We start from the raw sequence: 22,062 nt of genomic DNA, 5'->3' as shown, positions 1-22,062 counted from the left end.
GGTAGGTGCAACAAAGTCGTTTGAAGTACGCTCGCATCAGGGCACCTTGACAAAAGATCCATGTGAAGTTGGGCCAGGAGAAACCTATTCGTCAGTCAGCGAATGCAAGTACACAGGCAAACATGACAAATCGGGCCAACGCACAAACCACGCGATCTCAGAGCCACCTGCGCAATGACTGCATCTCTAAGTTCATATTCAGGAGGATATTGTTCTAAAAGAGCCGTAAGGCCAGACTCTCTCCCAAGTCGAGCATCGATGTAAGTCTCGAGGTCCCGTTGAGACGCCATGATAGGTATGCAGACATCCTTCTCATGCCGTGCTTCACGTAGAGTAATGAGCAACTGTGCATGCTCTGGTAACTTGTGAAATCGATTTAGTATACGATCTTTTTCACCAAAAGAGTCTAGTCCATCTATAATGACAAAGACTTTGGAGAAATGATTGACTTCTGCCCGGATCACGCTTTGGTAAGCTTTTGCTGATGCTTGGCCCCGTAAGAACTCCTCAGATTCGTATAAGGCCGCAGTCGTATGCGATGCAGCACCCCTGCGATGGACAAGTTGAGCAAGAAAGTTTTCAAGTATAGATATCGAAGACCGCGGGCTGTCATCTTTCTCATCCTCACAGAACAGGAAGACTACTGCAACGTCGGAGAGAGCAAAGGTATTTCGCAGGTTTTCGGTAACAGATGCGCTAGAGCAACACATTAGCCAGCACCTTTATACATATCGAGTACTTTATTCACTCACGCCATGAATGTTTTCCCGGCACCGGCTGCCCACCAGTCAGCACAATTGTTCATGGTTCTACTGTCACGATGAGGTACACATACCTGGCCCGATGAAGTATAACGTCCGGTAGGAGCCAAAAAGCCAAGCCTTGTAGCTCTCCTCCTGAAATATCCACTGGCATGTTCCCTGCTCCCGCCTATTGCACATCCCAGTAAATTTCATCAGGTTTCTCGACGTGACTGGACTCGTAATGCAGTGGAAATCCTCCCCGCAAAAGGGGTTTTGTCGCAGCCATTCTAAGGAGGACGAGTTCAGTGATTTGTAAGGTGAGAAAGTGGGGAGAGCGAGCGAAGATACTTACCGGGCTCCAAGTCACGGAACGTGCGTATTGAAGTTCGTAGCTGGTGCTCCATCGCAGCTTTCTCACTAAAGACACAATCAGCGGATTTCACAGAGCAGAAGTAAGCTTCCCTTACGGGGGATCGTCGCGGGGGTGCAAAAATACCGGGAATCAGGCTGCATTGCGACGAGGAAAGCCATCCTGTATTGTTCCAACCGTTGGATGAACGTCTGTTCCAGTAGGCCCTTTCTGTAGACACGACTTCCCACCCCTCCTGGCTGAAAATTGATCTCCATCGTCGCGATCGTAATTTCGAAGGAGTTCAAGAGCTCCTCGAGGGCATTCAACCGCGCCTGAGCGATAGCCCATTTCTCGTCTGAACTCAGTTGCTCCCGGACTTGGTATATAAGGTCTATGATCTCACTCATAGCGAGAATGGCCTTATGGGAGGAATCCTGTGACTCCCGTCCACCACCGAGAGAACGCATGGCAGCTCGTACGGAATGAGCAGCTTGCGCAAGGCGGCAACTGACGGCGTGCACGTCAACCATGTTGGGAGACAGAGCGAGCGGCTGAGCGCAAGCCTCTCCGCTCGGGATTATTCTGAGTACATGTGGCATTGAGAGGAGAAACTCGAGTTGAGCATTGACTGGGAGAGAAACAAGAACAGTTATCGCTAGATAAAAATTGGCTAGGATGAAATCCAGCTACTACTAGTATGTTCGTTAGCCGCCAGAAAGTGCTGAGCTCAGCGCCAAAGGAGAAGGTGAGTGGGTTGGCATGCCTAGTTAGCCTGCTAATTAGATTGGAGCGGGGAAGGGAACAACAGCCATCCAAGGATGTCCTGCTGCTGCTCCTGCTCACATGGCCGACCGCGAACATGGACGGCGTGGACCCTCCCGCATGGATCTGCCAGGAACTGAGGGGATGGGCGTCAACATTGCGGTATCCAGGCCATCTGCTGTTGGACAATGCATCTGAGCTGCATAGAAAGTAGGAGAGCGGTGGGTTCGTGGGCAAATGTGAGCGAAGATCCGTCCGGAGGAAGGGTACCTGAATTGCTACTACGGTGTGATGTAGAAGCAGGTTGGCTGCCTGTAAGCGCCGGGGCAGAGAAAGAGACGGAAGGCAAGACGCAACGAGGGATGGATGGCGTGTGATGGTTGGCCATGCTCTTTGGTGAGGCAAGCCAGTCTCCGGGCTGCATTAAGCGCCGGGCTGGGACAATCTCACGGCTCGTGCGCTAGTCGGCCACCTTTCCACCGTTGACTGGCTGGGTGATGGGCACCCCACAGACACTTATCAGCCCGACACCTACTCAGCACACATGGCACCACCGGTTATCTCATTGACCCTGAACTCCCATGGTTAGCTGTGGTATCTATCTGCTCATTACTTTTTTTTTTCTCTCCCCCCCAACCCCGTGGGAAGTGCTGCTAGTTGGAGTACATTGGTCCTATGTCTTGAAAAAGGTAATTTTATTCCCTGTACTACACAAGTCGCATCTATGTTCAGTCTCGAGAGCAACCCATAGATAATGAAAGGTGAAATGTACATGATTAGGCCACAGTATAATCCGTAGCAAAATAATCGAGGTCCACACCTCTTGGTGCAAGACATATGCCAGAAATTGAAGAACCCAAGGAAAAGGTGATCATGACAAAAAAAAAAAAAAAAAAAAAAGAAAAGAAAAGAAAATTCGTAAGACTCATCAATCTTCATACAAGCTGTAGCGATGCAGAATCGGGAGAGAAAAGAATAAGATGAGGTGAAATGAATGCAACTGACATTATAACTCCAATGGTGGGTATCTTTGATACTAAACAGGACGGGCAACAGCACACTCAACTACAGTCAGTCCACAAACCCCTCAGATGAAGTTGTTACTCGGATCAACACTTCCTTCGCGACCGCGCTTCAGAGCCTTTGCAAGCATAAGCTCTCTCATCCAGTCGATGCGCTCATCCCGGGTCTTGACAGCGAAATGGTGGCTCTTTCCGGTATGTAGGAACAATGCCTTTTTATCCACTTGGCTGTTGCCAGCTCCAGTGGCGGGGATCAAAGAGAAAGAAAAGGCAGAATCATTTTGAGTGCTGTTCTTGCGCTTCAGGACAGTTTTCTTGAAGGCAGCCGTGAGTTTGGAGCTTGACGCAAGCGACGAGCATGCAACAGCATAGTCGTCAACATCAATGTACTCCAGCGCTTTAGAGTGGCGCTGCGTTGGGGCCTCATTAGAGTGCTTGGCAAGCTGAGTGCCCTTCAGGGTGTAAAGGTTTTCTTCCCATTCATGGCGGAGAAGGCGTGTTGTCTTCCGTTTCTTCATCCAGCCACTGTGGGTGACATCATTCGGGGACCGTCTGGTGGGCGAGTTGTAACCCATCCGAGGGGTTCTCGAATACTCCTCGGGGGTTTCAATTGGCCTCAGTGTGGGTCGCTCATCGGAGGAAGTGTTGCGACGGTGAGTCCCAGGTTGCACTGATGCAGAGCGATGAATAGGATCGGTTAGAACAACCCGGTCTGATCCGAAGCGCATGTTAGGAGGGACGGACTGAGAGTCCTCTCGCGGCACGAGCCCGGCAGGCACGGCAGTCAGAGGAACATCCGTCTCGGAGTAAGGAGTACCTTGCGCATAATGAGGGTCGCTGCGATAGAAGTCGGCAGGTGATTCGGAAGTATCATAGCCATAAGAGTCATACCCCCTATGAATGGCAGTTGGATACTCTTGTGTAACAGTCCTTTGAGAGGACAGCTCTGGGGTGTAATCGGACAACCGGTCTTGCGTACCCGGAATCATCAGTTTCGGGAGATGACGAAGATTCTCGGAGAGAGTGGGGTTCGCCCTTGGAGATGTGCAAGGTTCTTCTGTCTCAAGAACCTCCTTTGGAGGAGTGACAGGATCGTTGACTGCTTGAATCTTGCGCAGGTGCTGGAAGCTCAAAAAGTTTCTCACGTTTTCTTGCGGGTCTCTGGGTTGCACCTCGTTGAGTTTCTCTTTGCACAGACTGGCAAGTCCGGGTGTGCGTAACGGGCCCATAACATCAGACGAAGCGATGAGAGAGGGAGTAATTTCTGACTTGGGTGATTTGATCAGGTTTGGCGCTGTCTTCGGGTTTCCAGGGTCGCCCGTCAGAACAATTCTGCCATTGACGTTACCGATAGGGAGATCCTGCGAGAGCTTTGAAAGCTTTTCCTGCTGTTTTTGCCACTTGCGGCAACTCTCCCCCTTTGAGCAGCTGTGTAATTTGGGCAAGACCTGCTCAATTGCGACAATTGAGACTGGGTTCTCAGTGTTCAGGTCCTCGGGTTTACGTGGAGCAGAACCGCCATGTTGACGACGGCGGCGATTCTCACTGAATCCTGCGGATTTGTAGCTGTCGGATCCTGAGCCTGACTGGCAATCAGAGGTTGACCCACTGCTGTGAGTGCGCGGGGTTGGCGGAACAGATGCATTCTCTGAGGATCTGAAAATTCCTACAGAGGCAGATCTTGAAGGATCCCGAAGGGTTTTGATAGCATTCATGATGTTGTGACGCTTGCCAAAAGACTGGACACCCAGTTCCTTCAGGTCTTCATTCTGGAGTTCAAGAAGAATAGATCCAGAGATGTCATTCATATAGAAAGTCTCGACGACGCCCGTGTCAAACCCGCGGGCATGCAGCCACTTGACCACATCTTCAGGAGACCACTGTCGAATTTCGCCTTCAGTGGAGAGTATGCTCTGACTAGATATAGAGCGAGATTGGTCATGAAGTTGAAGTTGTTGGGGCCGGTGTCGCTCCCGGGATTGAACCGAAGACTGGGTTGGAGCTGGGGATTGAAACAAAGGTTGCGGTTGTAGTTGAGGCTGTGGTGTGGATGTAGCACGATTTGGAACAGGAGTATCTCTTCTAACAGGATCGAGCTTGGAAGCGGACTGGTAGAAAGGTGCCATGGCGCTTGGAGGCCGACTTTCCCAGCCCATTTCAGTCTCTCCGTAGTTACTGTAGAAGTCTGAGAGATCCGCAGACGGCCGAAACAGATGAGGACCATTTGGGCCCCTGACGGCCTTTTCATCGATGTGAAAATCAAACGCCGTCAGCCCAGTGGAGTCAGGTGTGGTTGCCTCATTTGGGGTAGAAGCGGAGGAGATACTTCCAGTCCCGAACTGTATTGTGATGGTAGCGTTAGTAACTAGTGTGCCACCAGAGAGACGCCCGATATATGCAGACTTACCGAGGCGACGCTTGTGAAAGGGGAATCATCAAGGTAACTCAGATCATCATCGTTATCGTCATCGTCATCACCATGATCTGATTCCTCCATGATCGTCTCTTGGGAGAGGGGTCGGCCAAAGGAAGCTCTGGCGGCATAGTATGAAGCCGCTTCACTTTTCCGCAAGCCAGGTAGGTTGCCATCGTAGGCTAACTGGGTTGACTGACTTCTGGTCAGCCGAGTCACTTCAAGTGGAGGCAGGCCACAGGGGTCTTTACCATTGTCTCGCGTATGTCTGGTGCCCCAAGGGCCGTGATAAAGAGGGGAATATGCAGAAACCAACTATGCTAGTCGATCTAACTGTAAATTTGTTGATGGTTAACAGTATGTTGGTTGGGGAAAGGGTGTGGGATGTGATATCTAGTAAACGGGTTAACACTGGAGACTGGAGGCAGTTGAGCGGTAGCGTCGCTGAGAACGGCCGGATCGGGTCAAGGAAGAGTTTATGTACAACGGTCGCCCAAGGGTTTGCGGTCACTTTGCACAGAATTTCTGTGCCGGCGGCAAATACGCAGGGCCGTCACCCGTGGGCTGGATCGAGCGAATTGGATGAGGAGGGGAGGCAGCAACCCAGGAGGATTTGGGCCAGCGGCAGCATAGGCCTGGGTTGCCGCTGTGATGAGAACGATGGTTGGCACGTCCAAGTCGCCCTAGACCGACGGTCAGACTGTCAAAATGGCGGAGAAAAACGAGAGTGGACGGCGATCGCAGTGACTTCCTTGGATACCAGAGGTCGACATGCAGCCGGGTGGGCGTCGGCGGGTGACGGCGCCCCGTGAGAGGTCGGTTTGTCGGCGCTACTGCTGTGACGACTCTTGCAGCAACACACCATAGGCTCTGATTGCTTCGCAACATGTACGCGCCCAGGAGCTTGCAGGTTTCACCATCTCCTTAGTGCCATTTCGAATTCCCTCCATTCCCAGCCCCGCCCTCCGATGCGATGGTATCATTTGCTCTGACACCTAGGATACCAGCACCCGGCGAACCGCCAGCCCGTTACAGAGTTCTCCAAACGAGCGCTGAATGCCACACAATTGGAGCTGTCCTCGTCATCGCCTATCAGAATCAGCTTCTAACTCCAAACCTCGTGGTCTCTTGGCCAGGAACGCCTGAGGCCGGTCCACGTTCTCAGCTTGAGTCCAACATCGGCGCCAGTACACCCAATGGATATGGCAGTATACCCGTCGAATCTGAAGATCATGTCAAAGCAATGGCAGTCAACTGTCCTAAGGAGACTGGAGGAGGCAATCCCTGTAATGATAGCTCTAAGTCCCATGGAGGACGTCTGGATATCCAGTGATTGCCGCCGACATGGAATAGTGATGGCAGGCAGCTTGTCTATTACTCCAATGCGTTTATCGATATATGGTAACTGCGTATCTGAAGATATTTGATACTGGGCAAGTAATTCCCTTTGACTTGTTGTGCCAGAGAATCACGGATGGGTTTCGGGTGTTCGCTAAAAGGACTCCGAGAACCAGGCGCATGGCAACCATTATATCGCAAGCTGGTATAACAGTTCAAGTTTGATTATCGCTATGCAGGAGGGTGGATGATCCTTCCAACCTGCTCCATCAGCCCATATCACAATCTCATCACACCGTTACTTGGGTGCCCCACCTCCGGAACGAAAAATACCCGAGATGTGATCGTCCAGTTTCATGTGTCAACGCAGGCACATTTACATTATTTATGAAGGGTTGCCATCGCTGTCTCTATTGTAAACCTATCTCTATTCACACAAATTTTTCCAAGAGGGCGTCTACCCGTGATCCCCAGCGGATCAACATCTACTCTAGAGATAATCTAAGAGATGCTATATGATGATGGAAGCTCTAGTAGCGAACGGCCCGTTGTGGAGTTGTCCGCTCCTCCCGTGATTTTTTCTCCTGTAATTGCTTAGTTTATGATTTACGCTGCTGATTAGCGCTCTGGGCACATACATAACTAAGGGTAATTAGTAGGATACCAATACTATGGTAGTTCTTCCTGGCTTTATGCACAAGTGTGATCACTGTGCCCGCTGTGCTCGTTGCCCCCATTGCCTATATTTTGTCGCCGTCTTGCTGGAAGGCGGCAACCGTCAGCAGCAGAGACGGCCCGGTCCATGGGAGGAGCTGCAGGTCTTATAACGAACGACTATTAGCCACAATGTAGTTGATTTCATGTTGGATGGTCAGTCTGATACTGTATGTTAGCTTCTTTCAAAGACTGTTAAGGTCTTGCTCGCCGCACACACCCGGCTTACCTTACTCTAACCCATTTCCCCTCACTCTTCCACACTCTCCTCCTTGTAGTAGACACCAACGCAGTTCGGAATGTTTTCTCTTCTTTGCTGGTCTTGTGTTTACATTCCCTTTGTTCTATTTTTGATCATGATTCTGGTCCAGCTAGATCGCATCACCGGATCGAATATAGATTGACATAAAAATAGAACATGTGTTTTCTCCTGGAACATGTCAAGCAGCAATGAGGCCCGAAACTACCGATGATTTCTTAGATATGCATTAGTGGGGATAGATTTAGATCAGCGCAGCTCGAGAACGTGGAAATTCGCAGTGTCTATCCGACCCCGAGTGATAATAATAGTCAACTTACCCTTGTTCGCATGGTCTGTGGGTGCGACCATTGAACGATAATCGCAACTAATGCATACTGTTTACGAAATTAACAACAGAGTAACTGGATTTGGTTAGGTTCGCGGATAAATAGATTGATAAAGCGTGATTTAGGTGGAGCTTAGTGCAGCCCTGTTATCTAGAGTTGAAGCTATGGCAGCCAATAAGATGTAATGCCGGGCGGCGATTCCAGGGCCAGTTGCTAATTATGACCTCTCCTTGCAATTTATTTATAGGAAAAAACCGGGGTAATGGTAGAAGTCGAATCGCTGGATTTGTATTCTCCGGAGCACCCAATGAATGCTGGCCGAACCTATACCGAAGCGCTCAAGATGCGGCCGGGCGCGTAGGGGAGAAGTCCGGGCGGTTACGGGTTGCTAATTAAGGGATCTTCTTCGAAAAAAGAGAGTAGCGTCGTGCCTCCGGGGCTCCGAGCGTCATTTGCATTCCTTTCTTTTTCCTTTCTTCCTTTCCCCCCACCTTTGCACGGGCCGAGTCCCACTTACTCCGCTGCATGGCACCCAGAACCAACCCCGTTGCACCGGTGGGTTAACTACTGGCTTTGACCAAATCAAAAACTAATCCTGGAAGCTTGGCACGTCTCATTTGACGCCCGTTGGGGACGGGTAGCCAATAACACATATTGAATATCCTTCCCAAATGCTGTGACAGAGATCTATTGGGTCACGATTTACCTGGAGGGAGAAATCGGTATCGCCCATGCGCGGTGCGTCGCTAAACATCTCGTTCTCACCTCACCCTTTTTACTGTTGATGTGAATGTCTCCCGCATACAAGAAGAAAACCACGCATCTCCATGGTCACTTGTAGCCATAACATACAGACCATCTAGATTGTGATAGACGTCCTTGCGACCACAATGGTGTGATAGCAATAACTTGTAACGCTATTCATCTACTCCGCAAGTGTTGGTGTTCTTGAACTATTGATTGACCAAAGCCAACAGGAACATTCGCTTGACCAACCCGGCGCCATCTCTACGCGCCGACCTCACGTTCGCGCTAAGGACGAACCAAGAGGACCCTGACAAGAACCTATGAGACCGAGGAAGTTCCCTGCAGCCGTCAGAGCTGCGCGTCTAACAGCGCGGGCGTCTCGACCTCCCACGCTCTCTGTCAACCAACATTCCTTCCTTTACTACAGTTCCCGATTTAGCAGCGCCGCGTTTCTATTCACGATCTTCGAGTCTATGATGATTTGCTCTTCGAAATCGGTCCCCACAAGGCGTGCATATCAGACCTGTTTTCGAACAATATCCCTTGTCCATCAACCGCTGAGGTTGGCAAAAAATAGCAACTATCAGACTATGCGTATGCTGGCGCAGGTAAACCGCATACTTTATCATATCTACTATCCTAACCAAAATGGCTTCATAAAGAGCAGCTCGATTCCACTCGAATTCTGTCTTCCATCCTCTCAAGGACTCAAGAGTTGAGACCCATCCAGAGGATATCAAAGCATCAATCCAACTTCACACTTTTGTTCTTCGTCTTGTTTCCCTTCTTCTTTCGCACTGCTATCAGGCTTTTTATATACCACCTTCCCAAAAGAAAAAAAAAAGAAAACTCATATCAGATATCGCGTTTCGCACCCCACTTTTCCACCGCACTTCAACCATTGCCTCCGTCCTGCGAACTTCTGGAAAATGTCTGCTCCAATGGCATCTTCTTCCAGCCTGCCGGTCTTGGACGACCCCATCATCTCGGATAGGGACAGTCCGGAAGCCACTGCTAGTCCGGCAGCGGCGGACGATACGGAGGTCACTGGCAGTTCAGAGGCGCCCCAGGCTTCTGACAAGCCAAGCGGATCCTCCAATGGCAAGTCCAGACAGAGATCTCGCTCAGGTATAACTTCCCCCATCACAGCAGGACTCAGTGGTCACAAAAGATACAGGGCTATCTCAGGCTTACAGCTATGCTCTTGATCTGGTTGCTAATCATGTTATCTCCAGGCTGCTTCACCTGTCGGGTGAGGAGAAAGAAATGCGACGAGTTTCGTCCAAACTGCGCCGCATGCACTAAGCTTGGGCTGAGGTGTGAATACCGGACTCCTCAGTGGTGGGCAACGGTGGAGATGCGCAAGAGGCAGAAGGAGAGGATAAAGCAGAGAATAAGGCAGACCAAGATCATGGAGAAGGAGGGTGGGCTTCAAGGTAAATCCCACGCACCTCTCACATGCCTAATATGGTATCCAACCTAGTATCACGTACAGAGTATCGGGATCGGATTTCAGCACTCGCCCGGCGCCCTCCTGTCAATGCGCCCCCTCGCACCCCCCGCCCCGCGTTCGCAGAGCTCCCCAGAGCTGTCAGTCAGTCTCTCCCAACACCCGTCAGCCCCGGTGATGACCAGTTGAAGTCCCAGCAGGATGCCGTGCTTCAGAGCATGGGTCTGGGTTCGTCCCCGACCTTGCCTCAAGGCACTTCGTCCGTTCCGGTCAACACGTTCACATTACCCATCCTGGGGTCTTCCTCACACACTTCAGCACTTCCTCCCACTCCGACGTCGGCGCTCTCGACTCCGTCTTTCCCCCAGTCCCCGGCTTATCCCCACGCTTGGTCCATGATGTCGAGTCCAGCTATGCCGACGTCTGCGTCTTCCGGTCTTTCGCATCTGCCTCCCTCAACCCCTCTCCTCTCCAGCACTGAGTGGAGCCAGCCAAGTCTCAGTCCAGTACAGTCAAGTTCGCAGCAGTCCTTCAACCCTGTGGACGGTGGTGCTCCACTGTTCGGAGGTGCCCAGAAGCCTCCTCTATCAGAGACCTTGCGCAGCTTGATTTCGGTAGGAGACCGTGCCCTTCCACTTCTCGACCACTTCGCCGACCATGTTGTGCATCTCGTTTTCCCCATCCTCGAAGTGAGACCCGGTCCTGCTTTGCATACCAAGGAAATCCTCGACTTGATGCAGACTAACAAGTCCTATCTCCACTGCTGCCTGAGTGCATCTGCGATCCACCTGAAGAACAGTCTCCGCCTCGACGACCAAATGGATCATGACATTATGGAGCATCGTTTCACCGCAATCAACTATCTCACTGAGATGTTGGACAACAGCACCGGCCACTCACAGGTAATGGATGCGACACTCGGTCTGATCTACTATCACTCGTCGGTTGCCACCACGGAAGACTACTTGTCCGACATCCCTTGGAGCTACCACTTCCAGGGTGTCTCGAACCTCATCAAGAAGCTCAACTGTGCACCCAGTCCCATGAATATCACACTCGTTGCTTGGGTAGATATCCTTGGAGCTACAATGATTGGTAAAACGCCCCAGTTTTCCCACACTTATCGCCAAAAGCACATGTGCGGCATAAGCTCTGGGCTGCAGCATATGATGGGTTGTGATGATCGCCTCATGTACCTGATTTCGGAGATTGCGTGTCTCGAGTCCCTGTGGAATAGCGGAGTCATTGATGAGCAGTCACTATTCCAGCATGTTTCGGCCATGAATGACCAGATAAACTGGACAGAGGCCACCGAGTCCCCAATTGGGGCACTTTACGATGTTAGCGGGGCCATCCAGTCAGAAGAGTTGGCCAAGCTTGTGACAGCCATCTTCCGTATCGCTGTTCGCCTTTACCTGCACAGCCTCCTTCCCAATTTCGACAGCTACGACGCGACCGTCTTGAGCTGGGTTGCAGCTATGGGTGATCTTCTGCAGACTATTCCGGCCGGGCCTAGTGGCTTTGATCGCTGCCTGGCCTGGCCTTTGTTCATCGCGGGTCTGTACTCCGCTCCTCCCAGTCTCTTCCGGAAGACCCTGGCAGAGAGAGTTGCAGCACTGCGGTTCCTAGGCGACTTTGGGAGTATTGGTCGGATGTATCAAGTCCTGAAGGAGGTCTGGAGGCTTTCAGACGAGACTGGTCGTATTCCTGGAAGCGGTACCAGGCCTCCCAAGAAGCCGACCAATTCCATTCTCAATGATACCGCCACTCATCCATCACAGCTGATGCAGCGGGTGCAGGAAGTCGAGGAAGCCGGGGATCTCGAAGGGCAGGAAGCCGACGAGTTGGAGCAACAGGAAGTGGAGGAGCCCCAGCAGGAGTCCAAGTATATCCACTGGCGAGAGGTCATGCGGAGTAGGAAGTGGGAATACCTACTGCTCTAGTGGGGTTTGCCATTGAACATGGCACGAAGATTCTTGCAATGCTTATTTCCATGAGCAGTTGAAAGGTGAAGAAGGGGACGATGGGATGAGGTGACAAACCTACCGAAGAGAACAAGACGCGCAACTTTATGATAGCACCGATCATAGGTGTCACTGACATGTCAACGCACAGGTGCACCGATTGAGTGCAGTCTTTTGTTTCTTTTTATATCTATTCCAATCTTTGGTGTTGGTGTTGGCTGTTGGCTGTTGCTTGTTGGAGTTGGTATGGCTTTCTGACATTTGGAGTTTTGTCGGGGTCACGCGGTGGCTATCTGAAGTTATGGAGTTCGGTTGGTGTTTAGCAGTGGCTATTTGATCTTCTGAGCTTTCTGACATTTGGAGTTCTATTGGGCTTACGCAGTGGGTATTTGATACTTATTTTCTGGGCTTTCTGTTTCCCTGCTGCTTTCCATTGCGCGTCCTCTTCTCGACCCTCCTCCCGTCTATCCCCTTGTTCATTCAAATTTCGTTGCCCTTCTGTTCTATATTCAAGGTGGTCTGGTAAGTCTTGATGTTCCTGGCCCTTTGGGTCTTTTCTCTACATTTTCGCTATCGATCCTCTCGCTCTGACTCTGGCTAGTCAGTGATTACTCGCATTCTTCACCTTTTTCACCTTTCTCCATTCCGCTGATGTTCGAACCACACCAACTATCCACTTTCTCTGGACCCCTATTACTCCTTCGATTCTACCTTTCTTCTACTCTTCTTCTTATTCTTCTTCATTTCCCTTTGCTACTACTTTTTTCACCTTTCCTTCGTGATCTGACTAGCCATCATTCCTCTGCCCCAACCCTCTTCTATATCGACGCTTGCTCATGTGTTACACCAACGTGATTTCCCTTCACACTCTCTCGATGCTTGCTTATATGATTTGTTCATGATTGATGATAACTAGTATATATTCCCTCGTTATACCATCGTTCTGTTTTGCTTTTGCTTCGGATCGCACATTATGTTTTCGCTTCTTGCCTCTTGCTTCTTGCTTTTTGCTTTTTGATTCTACTATCGCTCTTGCTGCTGACTTTGCTGTTCCCACTATATCCTTTCGTTAACTGTTAACGAGGCTCCCTGTTTGCTAGTCAGTTAATGCAAATTTGACCGTTCTGCTGAAAACATCCGCCGTAAAATACACGACCCAGCTAGGGGCAATACGTAGACATCGTCTGTTATGTTATTCACGAGAATTCCAAACAAGATTGTCGGATCTTTCACTGGGTGCAATGTCTCAAATATAGAAAAGAAAGGGCAGTAGGGCATACACAGCGAACGGCACTTGGCAATGAAACGCAAGCACTTGTCCATACGGCCTCCACCACCATTCTGAGTTATGTATATTATTGAGACATTCACTGCAGTGAGGCGTCACCTGATCATCCGCCACCTCTGCTCAAGTGGTCTCCGACCATCATCTTGATATCTGGATAGATCAAGTACATATGGCCAACCCTGCCTCTTGTGAGCCTATTTTGAGGATGTCTACCGACCACTAACGTACCTATGACCAGTAGTAGGAGGCACATCCACTGCCTCCAAGTCACTAAATCGACGAACTCCAAAAAAGCTCACAGGCATAACTCCAATTCCATTCACAATCCATGGGCCCCAAATGTTACCTAGTGCAAGGACGGTGGACACGAAAAGACATTCCAGAATTCATATATAAACCCGTCCAGTCTATCTAATTCATCCATGGATGAGAATGGCGAAAAGTTCGAAACGAAGCCAACCCATGCAAGGGAACGAGCCCAATCTTTGTCCCTTATCAACATGCCGCTATTGTTCGCGCTTTTGATTGGATCATTGTGCATCAAAGATACTAAGGGGATCGGGTTTTCATACTCGGACTCGAAAGACGACGTCGTTATGAAGCAGGTAGGGATGAATGTATACTACCATCATAGGTAGATGAATTTGGACCGTCTCACGACGTTACCTTTGTGAAGGACGAATCCATCATACGCGAACCGAGCGTACGATAGATCCACTGCAGCGGCAGCCTTTCATGATACATTAAGGACCAAGTAAGGGAGATACGCTTTTTACAACAATGCCAGGAATGTGTTTTGGGGGAACCCAAGCGAAGGTTAGGTCCAAGAACTCCCCACGGCAACCCAGCTATCCAAGCGCACGTCCCATTTGCACCTTTTCTCGCAAGTCTGACAAGCACTAGTAATCTATAACCATGTGGCGTTGGCAAAAAAAAGTACAACATTTGATAATAGATACTAGCCTTTCTTAACAGAGAATAGGACTACCAACGATGAGATCATCATGGACCTCCAACTCTCCAATAATCTAACCTTATATCTAAGCCGCGTGACTGAGGTTTCACTCCTTCCTAGACGATGTGGCTTCAACTCTCAGCAATCTGCCGTGGAGGATTATCGTATACTTGGCATAGAATCAATCCTATGTTGGCAGAACTACTCGAAGCTCACCGACAGACATGTCCTGTACTGACGCAAACCACTAAGGTACTGTTTAATTCATTATTACCGCTAAAAGCGACTAGGAGAATCCTCGAAGTTAAGGCCGCGATGTACCAGTGGACTGCTGATGCTAGCTTTCAGTGAAAGATTTCACTCAACATATTGCGCTCCACGTGGGCCACGAGCTATGAGCGCTTCACGGCCATACATCGACATTAAGGAGCGAATAAAGCAGATCATGGACCACAAACATCCCTAAAACTTCGTCTGATAGGTCATCAAGGACAAACAAGAAGGCTGCAAGACACCTAGTCCGGAACCAACCACTCGTTGTAGTATCTAGCTTGGTATTACACAATGACCACGAGTCAGTATCATCCTTCGAAGGCCGCATATGCTTAAACACGTCCTCTAATCAATGAGCTAAATACACTGCCACCCAAAATAACTACCTAACTTTCTTACAAGAAAACCATTCCCACCAGCGCCTACGCGCTGAACTGTGCATCAGCGCAGTCCAACCGGTGAAACGAGCTCCCACGCAGCCTATTTACGAGACAGCCATCACCCAAGCAACTCATTCCTGCCGTTCTATCCCATCATCACCATCCTACACAATACCACCCAATACTAACCAATATACGTGGATAGTAACAGTAACAACACAAACAAGCTTTCCACTCTCTCTTCCCACGACCCAACAACTAAGATCAAACCAAAGTTAATCCAGTAAGAACCATGTCAATCGGCATAATCCTTTCCCGTCTGAGGACACAAAACTAAAACCAGGCAATAACCTCGTAAGTATGGCCTAAAAACTTAATTATCATCTAAGCCAAAGGGAAGAATATCTCATCTAATCCCAGAAATAGGAGAGTAAAAAAAATATAATCAAAAATAATGAATAAATAGATAAATGATCCAGTATAGGTATACAGCCATACCCATCAAGCGCGTAGACCTTCCCAACTACCCTATCAGCATCCAAGAAACAGGACGTAGCCGCGCGGACGGCACAGCCTCAACTAGTCGTGCAAGCACGGAGGAGGAATAGCTGACCAAGGAGTGTTTCCCACGCGGCTCGCTCGCGCATTGGAAGGAATGCAATCTAGCATTATGTAATGCATACGTGATTTCGTAGGATTGCGTTGGGCTTGGATGCGATTGTTCTCTATGGAGTTTTGATTGGGTGGTGGGTTGGTGAGGTGGCTGGAGCACGGTGGGAGGATGCGATCCTGGAGGATTCGGAGAAAAGGGTTATCTTTCATTGTTTGGGCTACTTACTTTGGTGTGGTTCGTAGGTGGATTATTCCTTCTGTAGAGTTCGGGGGCTGGTGATTGGCTTCATTGGTCTAGCTAGGCCATTATCTAGTTTACTGGTTGGTGGTCATAGCGGGGGGTTTTAGTAGAGATCGTAATTTATTTCGAGAAGTCATTGCAGATGTTATGGTAGTTATGATACTTGAACGATGGATAAGCAGATGAGTAATAGACCAAAAAACGAATGCATCATATCATAGTAAGCGGAACCAAAAATATAACGAATGCCAGGATCACCAATCATAACGAACAGTAACGCCTTTCCAGTAGTAGTGCCAGACTCAGCATGCATACCCGAGGCAATAACAACGAATGAACCAACCCAATGATAACCCGTGAGACCGCAACCAGAAACCATACAGAGCATAACGCATCACCAGCCATGTATAATGCATCCGTAAACTATGAGATACAGTGGTTTTGGGTGCTCCTGGATCCTGTCCAGTAGTAACAGTAGTGAAACAACATCATAGAAAATCGTCCAACCGTCTTAAGTGTTGCGACGGTCAAGGTTTCTTCTCCGCTTGCCCTGCGGCGGAGGGTCCAGCTGAGGAGCCCGCTTATACTTGATTGTAGTAGTAACGACTTGTCGGACAGTGAAGGAGTTTCCTGCCTCGCTGACAGGCGACTCAAAGGTACGAGTCCGCCAATCCGAGGGAGAAAAAGGCGAATGAAGAGGATGTCCGCTCCGAGGAGACTCAGACGATGGAGTGTAGACGTATGGTGGGGGCAGGCGCATGCGCTGGACAGGGCCTTTCGAGGTATATAGAGCATTGGGAGCTTGGTGCAATGAGTTGCTAGCACTTCTTGAAGGACGGCTGCTGGGAAAGGTGGTAGACGTGGTGCTGGAAGGCGCAGAAGTAGGAGGCGAGCGAGGCTTATCGGCCATGTACTTGTAGAAGTTTGCCCGCGACGTCGTGGGACTGGAAAAGATGGGACTGAAAGTGTTGAGAAACTCTGTGTAGGCAGAAGGAGGAGTGATGGTAGCCTCATTGTCCTCATCTTTCTTGTCATCGTTGGCAGGTCTGTCCAGGTCGAGATATGTTGTGAACGTCCGCTCACGAAGCTCAGAGGGGAAGGTCAAGTGCTTGGGAGCCGTTGTCGTCAATGGATGGAGGGTTGGCCTTGTTGGAGCCATACTGGTGTAGGGAAGATGAGAATGGATGTGTTCAAGGAGAAGGGGAGCAGTAAAGATGTGTAGAAGATTGAAGAGATGAGTTGAGGTATTGAGTGGACTGTTGTGGCAGTTGATTGAAGATGGTGTCGAGAGATGAAAGTTGGACACAGGGAGAGATCGAGCCCTTTATCTAGGCAAGACCGACGAGCGAAGGACTATCTCTTGTGGCCTTCTGGCAATGGCAGGATCTGTGGATAGGCGTCAGAACCATATACATCCCGTCAGATGTCAGGCGTAAACATACCGAAATTCCGTAACAAACGGTATTAATACAGAGTTATGCGTATGTATGACCGCCAGGGCCGAGTATTACCTAACCTGGCCTGGTTAGCACGTTCAGCTGTCCAAAATAGCAACCTGCAATCGATCCACCTACTATGTATCTGACAGCAAAATAAGAACAGCGTGCGGTAGGGATTATTGCACAGCCTGGAGACAGGGTTCCAGCCTTGTATGAAGTTCAACGTGGCAAAGTTGATTAAACGTGAAGGATCCCGTTGAGCTAGTGAAGGTCCACAGGCCCGCTGATGACCCCGATAGTTTGCAGTAAAGAAGCGCACAAAGTAAGAGATCAATTAAGATTCTTGATGATGATGGTAGAAAGTCAATATTGAGCAGGAACATTACCCTCTTTTATATCTATCTCGAAGACACTTCTTCCTGTCTGTAAACACCGGAGTATGCGCATCTAGCATTGTCGCGCGCCATCTGAAGCAAGTTTCATGTCGACGACCCCTTTCCTTCAGCATCTTGACGGATATTCTCCTCAATTCCTCTGCATTATCTCGTCTGTGGTTTGTTGAAGCAACGCGCGCGGTTCTACAGCCAGTGTTGACCCGGTCATTGCCACGGTGAAGGTAAAACATGGGTGGTTCGAAACATGCTCCTGCAGTACTAACGACGTGTGTGGTATAGTCTGCAGAAGATAATCTAGGGTGAATTGCGGCAGAAACGCTTTCAGCATGTTGCCATCCAATCGTAAAGCATTAAACGAAACTTCTAATCGCCATGTCGGTTTCAAAGATGGCCCCTTACATGGCGACGTCGAGGATATGGCGTTCTGCGGAGGTGACTGGACCCTGGCCCTAAGCGTTTATGATAAGCCATGCCGGTTGTTGCCAATGGGAACGATGTCGATTGCCGCTGCGCTTTCCCAAAACACAGAAGCGGGAATATGCATGCATTATCTTCAAGTATCTTCTCTGCTTTGGGCCAGTAAATATCGTCGAGGCAGTGTTTTGGCCGAGCTGTGCTACGTCCTAACGCCCATAGGAGACTATGCCGGGTAGTGTGCTAAGCGCCTATTTACTCAGTGGCTCATTCTACCTGGCGCGCCTAGACAACGAAACAGTTGTTAGTGCATTCAATTAACTTGAAGGCATGGACAAGTGTCTCTCTCGCAAAATACTAAACGATTGTTATGGTGACATCTCCAGGGAAGAAGGCTAGCCCCGGTGATGAGCAACATAACTGTTCATCACCATTTACCCCGCTCTTCTAGCAAACCTGCTGGTTCACCATCACATTGCCATCCAAAGGATGCACCACAAAATAACATAGAACTATATCTGTGATATCATATCCACAATCAAGCAATCGGCGCCTGGGTGGACCATTCAGTGTCATCTTTACAACATGATTGGAATATGGAGGGGGGCAGGTATCTAAAAACAGCAACACACACCATCTGCTGTGATACTATATAAAGCGCAATGACAAGGTTGGATCCCTACACCAATTATGCTTCGAATGGCTGTTCTCCTGGAACCGAGTCAACGTATGGGCTGCTCAAATTCTTCTCGTGCATGTTCAGGAAGATGGTGCCTCCAATCATGCGAAGTGCTAAGCGCCTGGCAAGATATTCTTGGCAACTGGCACCCCGAGCGGGTACTAAGATTAGATCTACCGCTGTTCTAAGAATATAATCCCTGCTCAGGTTATTTTTGGATTCCTACTACACGCTATCTCAACCACACGGCTACACCTCCAGTATTTACTGGATCTTAATAGCATTGGGAGTGCTGTAGGAAAGTATTCAGGTTGCTTATAAGATGTCTTTCGTTCTGTTTCATCTCATATTAACCTTGGATTGATCTGAAAATGAACCAAGATCGCCTTCTTAACCCATTATCAACAGTCCATTGCAACCACATATGCTTAGTCTCGAATGACTATCAAACCCCATACCTCCGCAACTGCAAAGCAAATTTGGGTCAGCCAATCCAATGGCAGAATTCAAGCGTCGCGCTGATCCGAACCTCGCTCGTATTAACCTGCTAGCAAATCCCCATCCCTCATCAACCCCCGCCACCCTCTGCAAACCTGAATACCCAGCCGATCTATGGTCGACTAGTCCCTCACTTCGTCGCACGAATACCTTAGTGCATAGCTCAGGTTTTTCACTACCAGAAAACTACCATCATTATAGCTTGTTCTATTCTTATCTCCCCATGTGGTCCCTTCCGCGCTTATTGAAATGTGCTTCCAATGTGCTGACCGAATCATATCAGGTTGCTCTTCACTAGTCAAACAAGCGTCCTTCTCATCCCGCAAAGTTCGGAATCATACTTGCATGTCATCAACCTAAGTGCGTATCTCTCTTCCCATCACACACCCTCATTATTCCTTGTCCCCACTATGAGCGCGATCTACTCCTGTTGAGGGATATCCCCCGCCTCGAGGTTGTTAATTATAGATCATACTATCGATTGAGCGCTTGCATCAACCTCCTGTTCCCCTCATCTCCTTTCTATCCTTCTGTTCAGCTGCATGAATGACTACTTTGTATGTCATTCTTAGTGTGTTCGTACGATACTGTACCGTACACACAGGGATTGTCCCTCCATCGATCCAGTCGGATGCATTCTTCTTCTACCCAGCTATCTAACTTCTTACTCCATGCTTAATCACACAATTTATCACATCCATTTCTAAAATTGGATCATCTCCCCCTAGAATTGCATAGGGCGAGCTCCTTTTCTGCTCTGTTTAGCGCTTTCATCATGGATGTCGGTAAATGACTTGTTCTTCAAATCATCTGCTATATTTAGCAGTCCTCACTTCATAGCATCATCATTCCCATGAGGACGATCTTCGGTGTGAAGGACATCCAGCTCATTGCTGTTGTCCTGTACCCCTCATAGGGCTAGTGAGGGGTACACCCACCTTCATCACCACATCAGCCTCTACCTTGGTCAGTAAGCTTTCAGTCAGGTCCACGCAATGCAGATGTGGTTTCATAGGACATCACACAAACACATGTCCGCCATGTATACCCCCCATTCCTTATACTTTCGTGTGTCGGGGTTCCATCTCGGGAACTATAGTATGTCCGATGACTTTATCTACTAAGATGCATCATTCTTCGGTATGGCCTGGAAGGGTTGCCTTGTCTACATGCTCCTGCATATATCACGTCTTGTCCATACTACATAGGCATGCATTATCGGTGGTTAGTATGGGTCGTGTACCTCTCTTATAGCTTCCTACTCCTCCCAACTTACCCCTTGTCTCAGGCATGAACAGAGACTTATCCTCGGCCGGTGTCATGTGTACACCTTGCACAACCGGTAATCCACACCCAGATAGTCCTTCTCAAGCTATTCCCAGATCAACTTTTCCTTTTCCTTCCTACACATCGTAAGGAACGGATCGACTCTGGATTGGTTGCAGCTGCTGTTTCATTTGTCCAGCGTAGCAGTACCCTATCAAGTCACATTCACGGGTTCAGCTTAGCCCATAAATCCCACCCAATCTTTTGCTGACCAAGATCTTCATCATCAAGTCAATTATCAGGAGGATTTTTAAGTGACTTGCCCCGCCGTCAGCAGCTTCTATCTCCTATTGCCCCTAATCTTCCAACACGACCATCTCACATGCACATACCACCTTATATTACTCCCTCCCCTACACTTCTCCCACTCGCCCACCTATCCTAAACCATATCGTACCTTCAAGCAACCGGCCATGGCCATTATAGACTCCATGGTCACGTATCTTTCAGCCATACTCTAATATCATATCATAACCCACTTTATCCCTCAGTCATCCCATTTTCCATCCTCCAACAGACCTCACAACCTTCTTCTTTCTTCTCCTTCATCAAACATTATACCCACCACCTCCAACGCCCAAAACACCTCATCAACCCCTTCAAGCCCCTCAATCTACTAACAAATACCCAACCCCCTCCCCTCCCCAACTCTAACTCCACCCAACACCCTACTCTACTACTTACACTCCATCTATTAACCCTTCCCAATCCCACCTACCCTATTAACCACAACCTTTTTGGTCTTCACCAATCTAATCCAACACCAAGTCATCACTCTCCAGAGCACGAATTACCCCGTCCACTATTCTGCGCACGCATTAGCCTCATAGGAGCATGACCCACCGAGGGCAATCAACTGGATACAGGTACATCACACTACGGACAGAGTAGTATTAAAAGTCCTTGATCAAGGTAGTAAGGAAGAGCTTTCTGGTACTGATGTGTTGTCTGACATGACTTTAGATGGGTGGGTGTATGCGTGTGTGCTGATGAAGAAGGCATCCTTATGGGTGTGTATCTGAATCTGAGGCGGCGATTATTGAGGAAGTGTCAGGACTTGGATTAATCATGGTGGCAGTATAGATAGATTAGTGTATCAAAGTATGGAGTAATTATATACGGGCAGGAATCAATTGGGTCTAGTGTGGACGTGCAGAGTACTAATAGTCTAATACGCTGCTCCGGGTAAATCCACTGCAGTGATCTCTATGACGTGGGCTAGCTGACTGGTGAGCATGAGGCTTATAGTGATGATGTGTGGCTGCTGGCTGCCTACAGCATAGGAAGAATCATTAAACTCAGATGCATCGCCCGATTATTGAATTCAGAGTAGACTAGTACAAAAATATCATGAATGCCACCCATATCCCAAGAGCCGTAAATCATTCAAATCCAACCCATATACCAACAGCCTATTAATTAATACCGGGACCTGCTATATACATAAGGCCCCACTAGATGTACAAGGA

The 22,062-nt window shown here is 49.0% G+C and overlaps 7 protein-coding genes across 7 annotated transcripts; 3 read left to right on the top strand and 4 right to left on the bottom strand.

Moving 5' to 3' along the window:
• Nucleotides 1-493: 493 nt before the first annotated feature.
• Nucleotides 494-1,851, bottom strand: BO83DRAFT_196962 (NACHT and Ankyrin domain protein). Its single transcript, XM_025526606.1, has 5 exons — nucleotides 1,240-1,851; nucleotides 1,096-1,160; nucleotides 836-1,030; nucleotides 749-777; nucleotides 494-696 (listed from the first exon to the last, which is right to left on the bottom strand). The coding sequence occupies exons 1-4, from the start codon at nucleotides 1,692-1,694 to the stop codon at nucleotides 749-751; spliced, it is 744 nt and encodes a 247-aa protein (XP_025390995.1). The 5' UTR covers nucleotides 1,695-1,851; the 3' UTR covers nucleotides 494-696.
• Nucleotides 1,852-2,778: 927 nt separating this feature from the next.
• On the bottom strand, nucleotides 2,779-5,672 carry BO83DRAFT_196875 (SAM and PH domain-containing protein). The gene is made up of 3 exons (XM_025526605.1): nucleotides 5,544-5,672; nucleotides 5,287-5,487; nucleotides 2,779-5,218 (listed from the first exon to the last, which is right to left on the bottom strand). The coding sequence occupies exons 1-3, from the start codon at nucleotides 5,544-5,546 to the stop codon at nucleotides 2,945-2,947; spliced, it is 2,478 nt and encodes an 825-aa protein (XP_025390994.1). The 5' UTR covers nucleotides 5,547-5,672; the 3' UTR covers nucleotides 2,779-2,944.
• Nucleotides 5,673-6,265: 593 nt separating this feature from the next.
• Nucleotides 6,266-6,625, top strand: BO83DRAFT_424191 (uncharacterized protein; the record flags this gene model as incomplete). The annotated part of the gene is made up of 1 exon (XM_025535147.1): nucleotides 6,266-6,625. The coding sequence occupies one exon, from the start codon at nucleotides 6,266-6,268 to the stop codon at nucleotides 6,623-6,625; it is 360 nt and encodes a 119-aa protein (XP_025390993.1).
• Nucleotides 6,626-8,730: 2,105 nt separating this feature from the next.
• On the top strand, nucleotides 8,731-9,464 carry BO83DRAFT_196839 (uncharacterized protein). The gene is made up of 2 exons (XM_025526603.1): nucleotides 8,731-8,843; nucleotides 8,910-9,464. Exon 2 carries the CDS (start codon nucleotides 9,000-9,002, stop codon nucleotides 9,396-9,398), a length of 399 nt encoding a protein of 132 aa, XP_025390992.1. The 5' UTR covers nucleotides 8,731-8,843; nucleotides 8,910-8,999; the 3' UTR covers nucleotides 9,399-9,464.
• A 156-nt stretch (nucleotides 9,465-9,620) lies between these two features.
• Nucleotides 9,621-12,072, top strand: BO83DRAFT_306852 (C6 transcription factor rosa; the record flags this gene model as incomplete). Its single annotated transcript, XM_025527316.1, has 3 exons — nucleotides 9,621-9,807; nucleotides 9,915-10,115; nucleotides 10,175-12,072. 3 exons carry the CDS (start codon nucleotides 9,621-9,623, stop codon nucleotides 12,070-12,072), a joined length of 2,286 nt encoding a protein of 761 aa, XP_025390991.1.
• A 75-nt stretch (nucleotides 12,073-12,147) lies between these two features.
• Nucleotides 12,148-12,597, bottom strand: BO83DRAFT_196842 (uncharacterized protein). Its single transcript, XM_025526604.1, has one exon. It carries the CDS (start codon nucleotides 12,448-12,450, stop codon nucleotides 12,223-12,225), a length of 228 nt encoding a protein of 75 aa, XP_025390990.1. The 5' UTR covers nucleotides 12,451-12,597; the 3' UTR covers nucleotides 12,148-12,222.
• Nucleotides 12,598-16,190: 3,593 nt separating this feature from the next.
• BO83DRAFT_196817 (uncharacterized protein) lies at nucleotides 16,191-17,394 on the bottom strand. The gene is made up of 2 exons (XM_025526602.1): nucleotides 17,285-17,394; nucleotides 16,191-17,228 (listed from the first exon to the last, which is right to left on the bottom strand). The coding sequence occupies exon 2, from the start codon at nucleotides 16,999-17,001 to the stop codon at nucleotides 16,354-16,356; it is 648 nt and encodes a 215-aa protein (XP_025390989.1). The 5' UTR covers nucleotides 17,002-17,228; nucleotides 17,285-17,394; the 3' UTR covers nucleotides 16,191-16,353.
• Nucleotides 17,395-22,062: the final 4,668 nt, after the last annotated feature.

This window comes from Aspergillus eucalypticola (genome assembly GCF_003184535.1).
Source record: "Aspergillus eucalypticola CBS 122712 chromosome Unknown BO83scaffold_5, whole genome shotgun sequence".
Taxonomy (NCBI): Eukaryota; Fungi; Ascomycota; class Eurotiomycetes; order Eurotiales; family Aspergillaceae; genus Aspergillus; species Aspergillus eucalypticola.
The sequence above is the reverse complement of the archived record's forward strand: the minus strand, read 5'-3'. Positions and strand labels throughout refer to the sequence as shown.

Bases quoted from the DNA above. Each gene is read 5' to 3' on its own strand.
- BO83DRAFT_196842 (XM_025526604.1), bottom strand. From the start codon at position 12,450: ATGTCAGAAAGCTCAGAAGATCAAATAGCCACTGCTAAACACCAACCG.
- BO83DRAFT_196962 (XM_025526606.1), bottom strand. From the start codon at position 1,694: ATGCCACATGTACTCAGAATAATCCCGAGCGGAGAGGCTTGCGCTCAG. The intron at 1,161-1,239 runs GTATTTTTGCAC...TTGTGTCTTTAG, and splicing joins GCAATGCAGCCTGATTCCCG to TGAGAAAGCTGCGATGGAGC. The intron at 1,031-1,095 runs GTAAGTATCTTC...CGTCCTCCTTAG, and splicing joins GTTCCGTGACTTGGAGCCCG to AATGGCTGCGACAAAACCCC.
- BO83DRAFT_196875 (XM_025526605.1), bottom strand. The intron at 5,219-5,286 runs GTAAGTCTGCAT...ATCACAATACAG, and splicing joins CTTTCACAAGCGTCGCCTCG to TTCGGGACTGGAAGTATCTC.
- BO83DRAFT_196817 (XM_025526602.1), bottom strand. From the start codon at position 17,001: ATGGCTCCAACAAGGCCAACCCTCCATCCATTGACGACAACGGCTCCC.
- BO83DRAFT_196839 (XM_025526603.1), top strand. From the start codon at position 9,000: ATGAGACCGAGGAAGTTCCCTGCAGCCGTCAGAGCTGCGCGTCTAACA.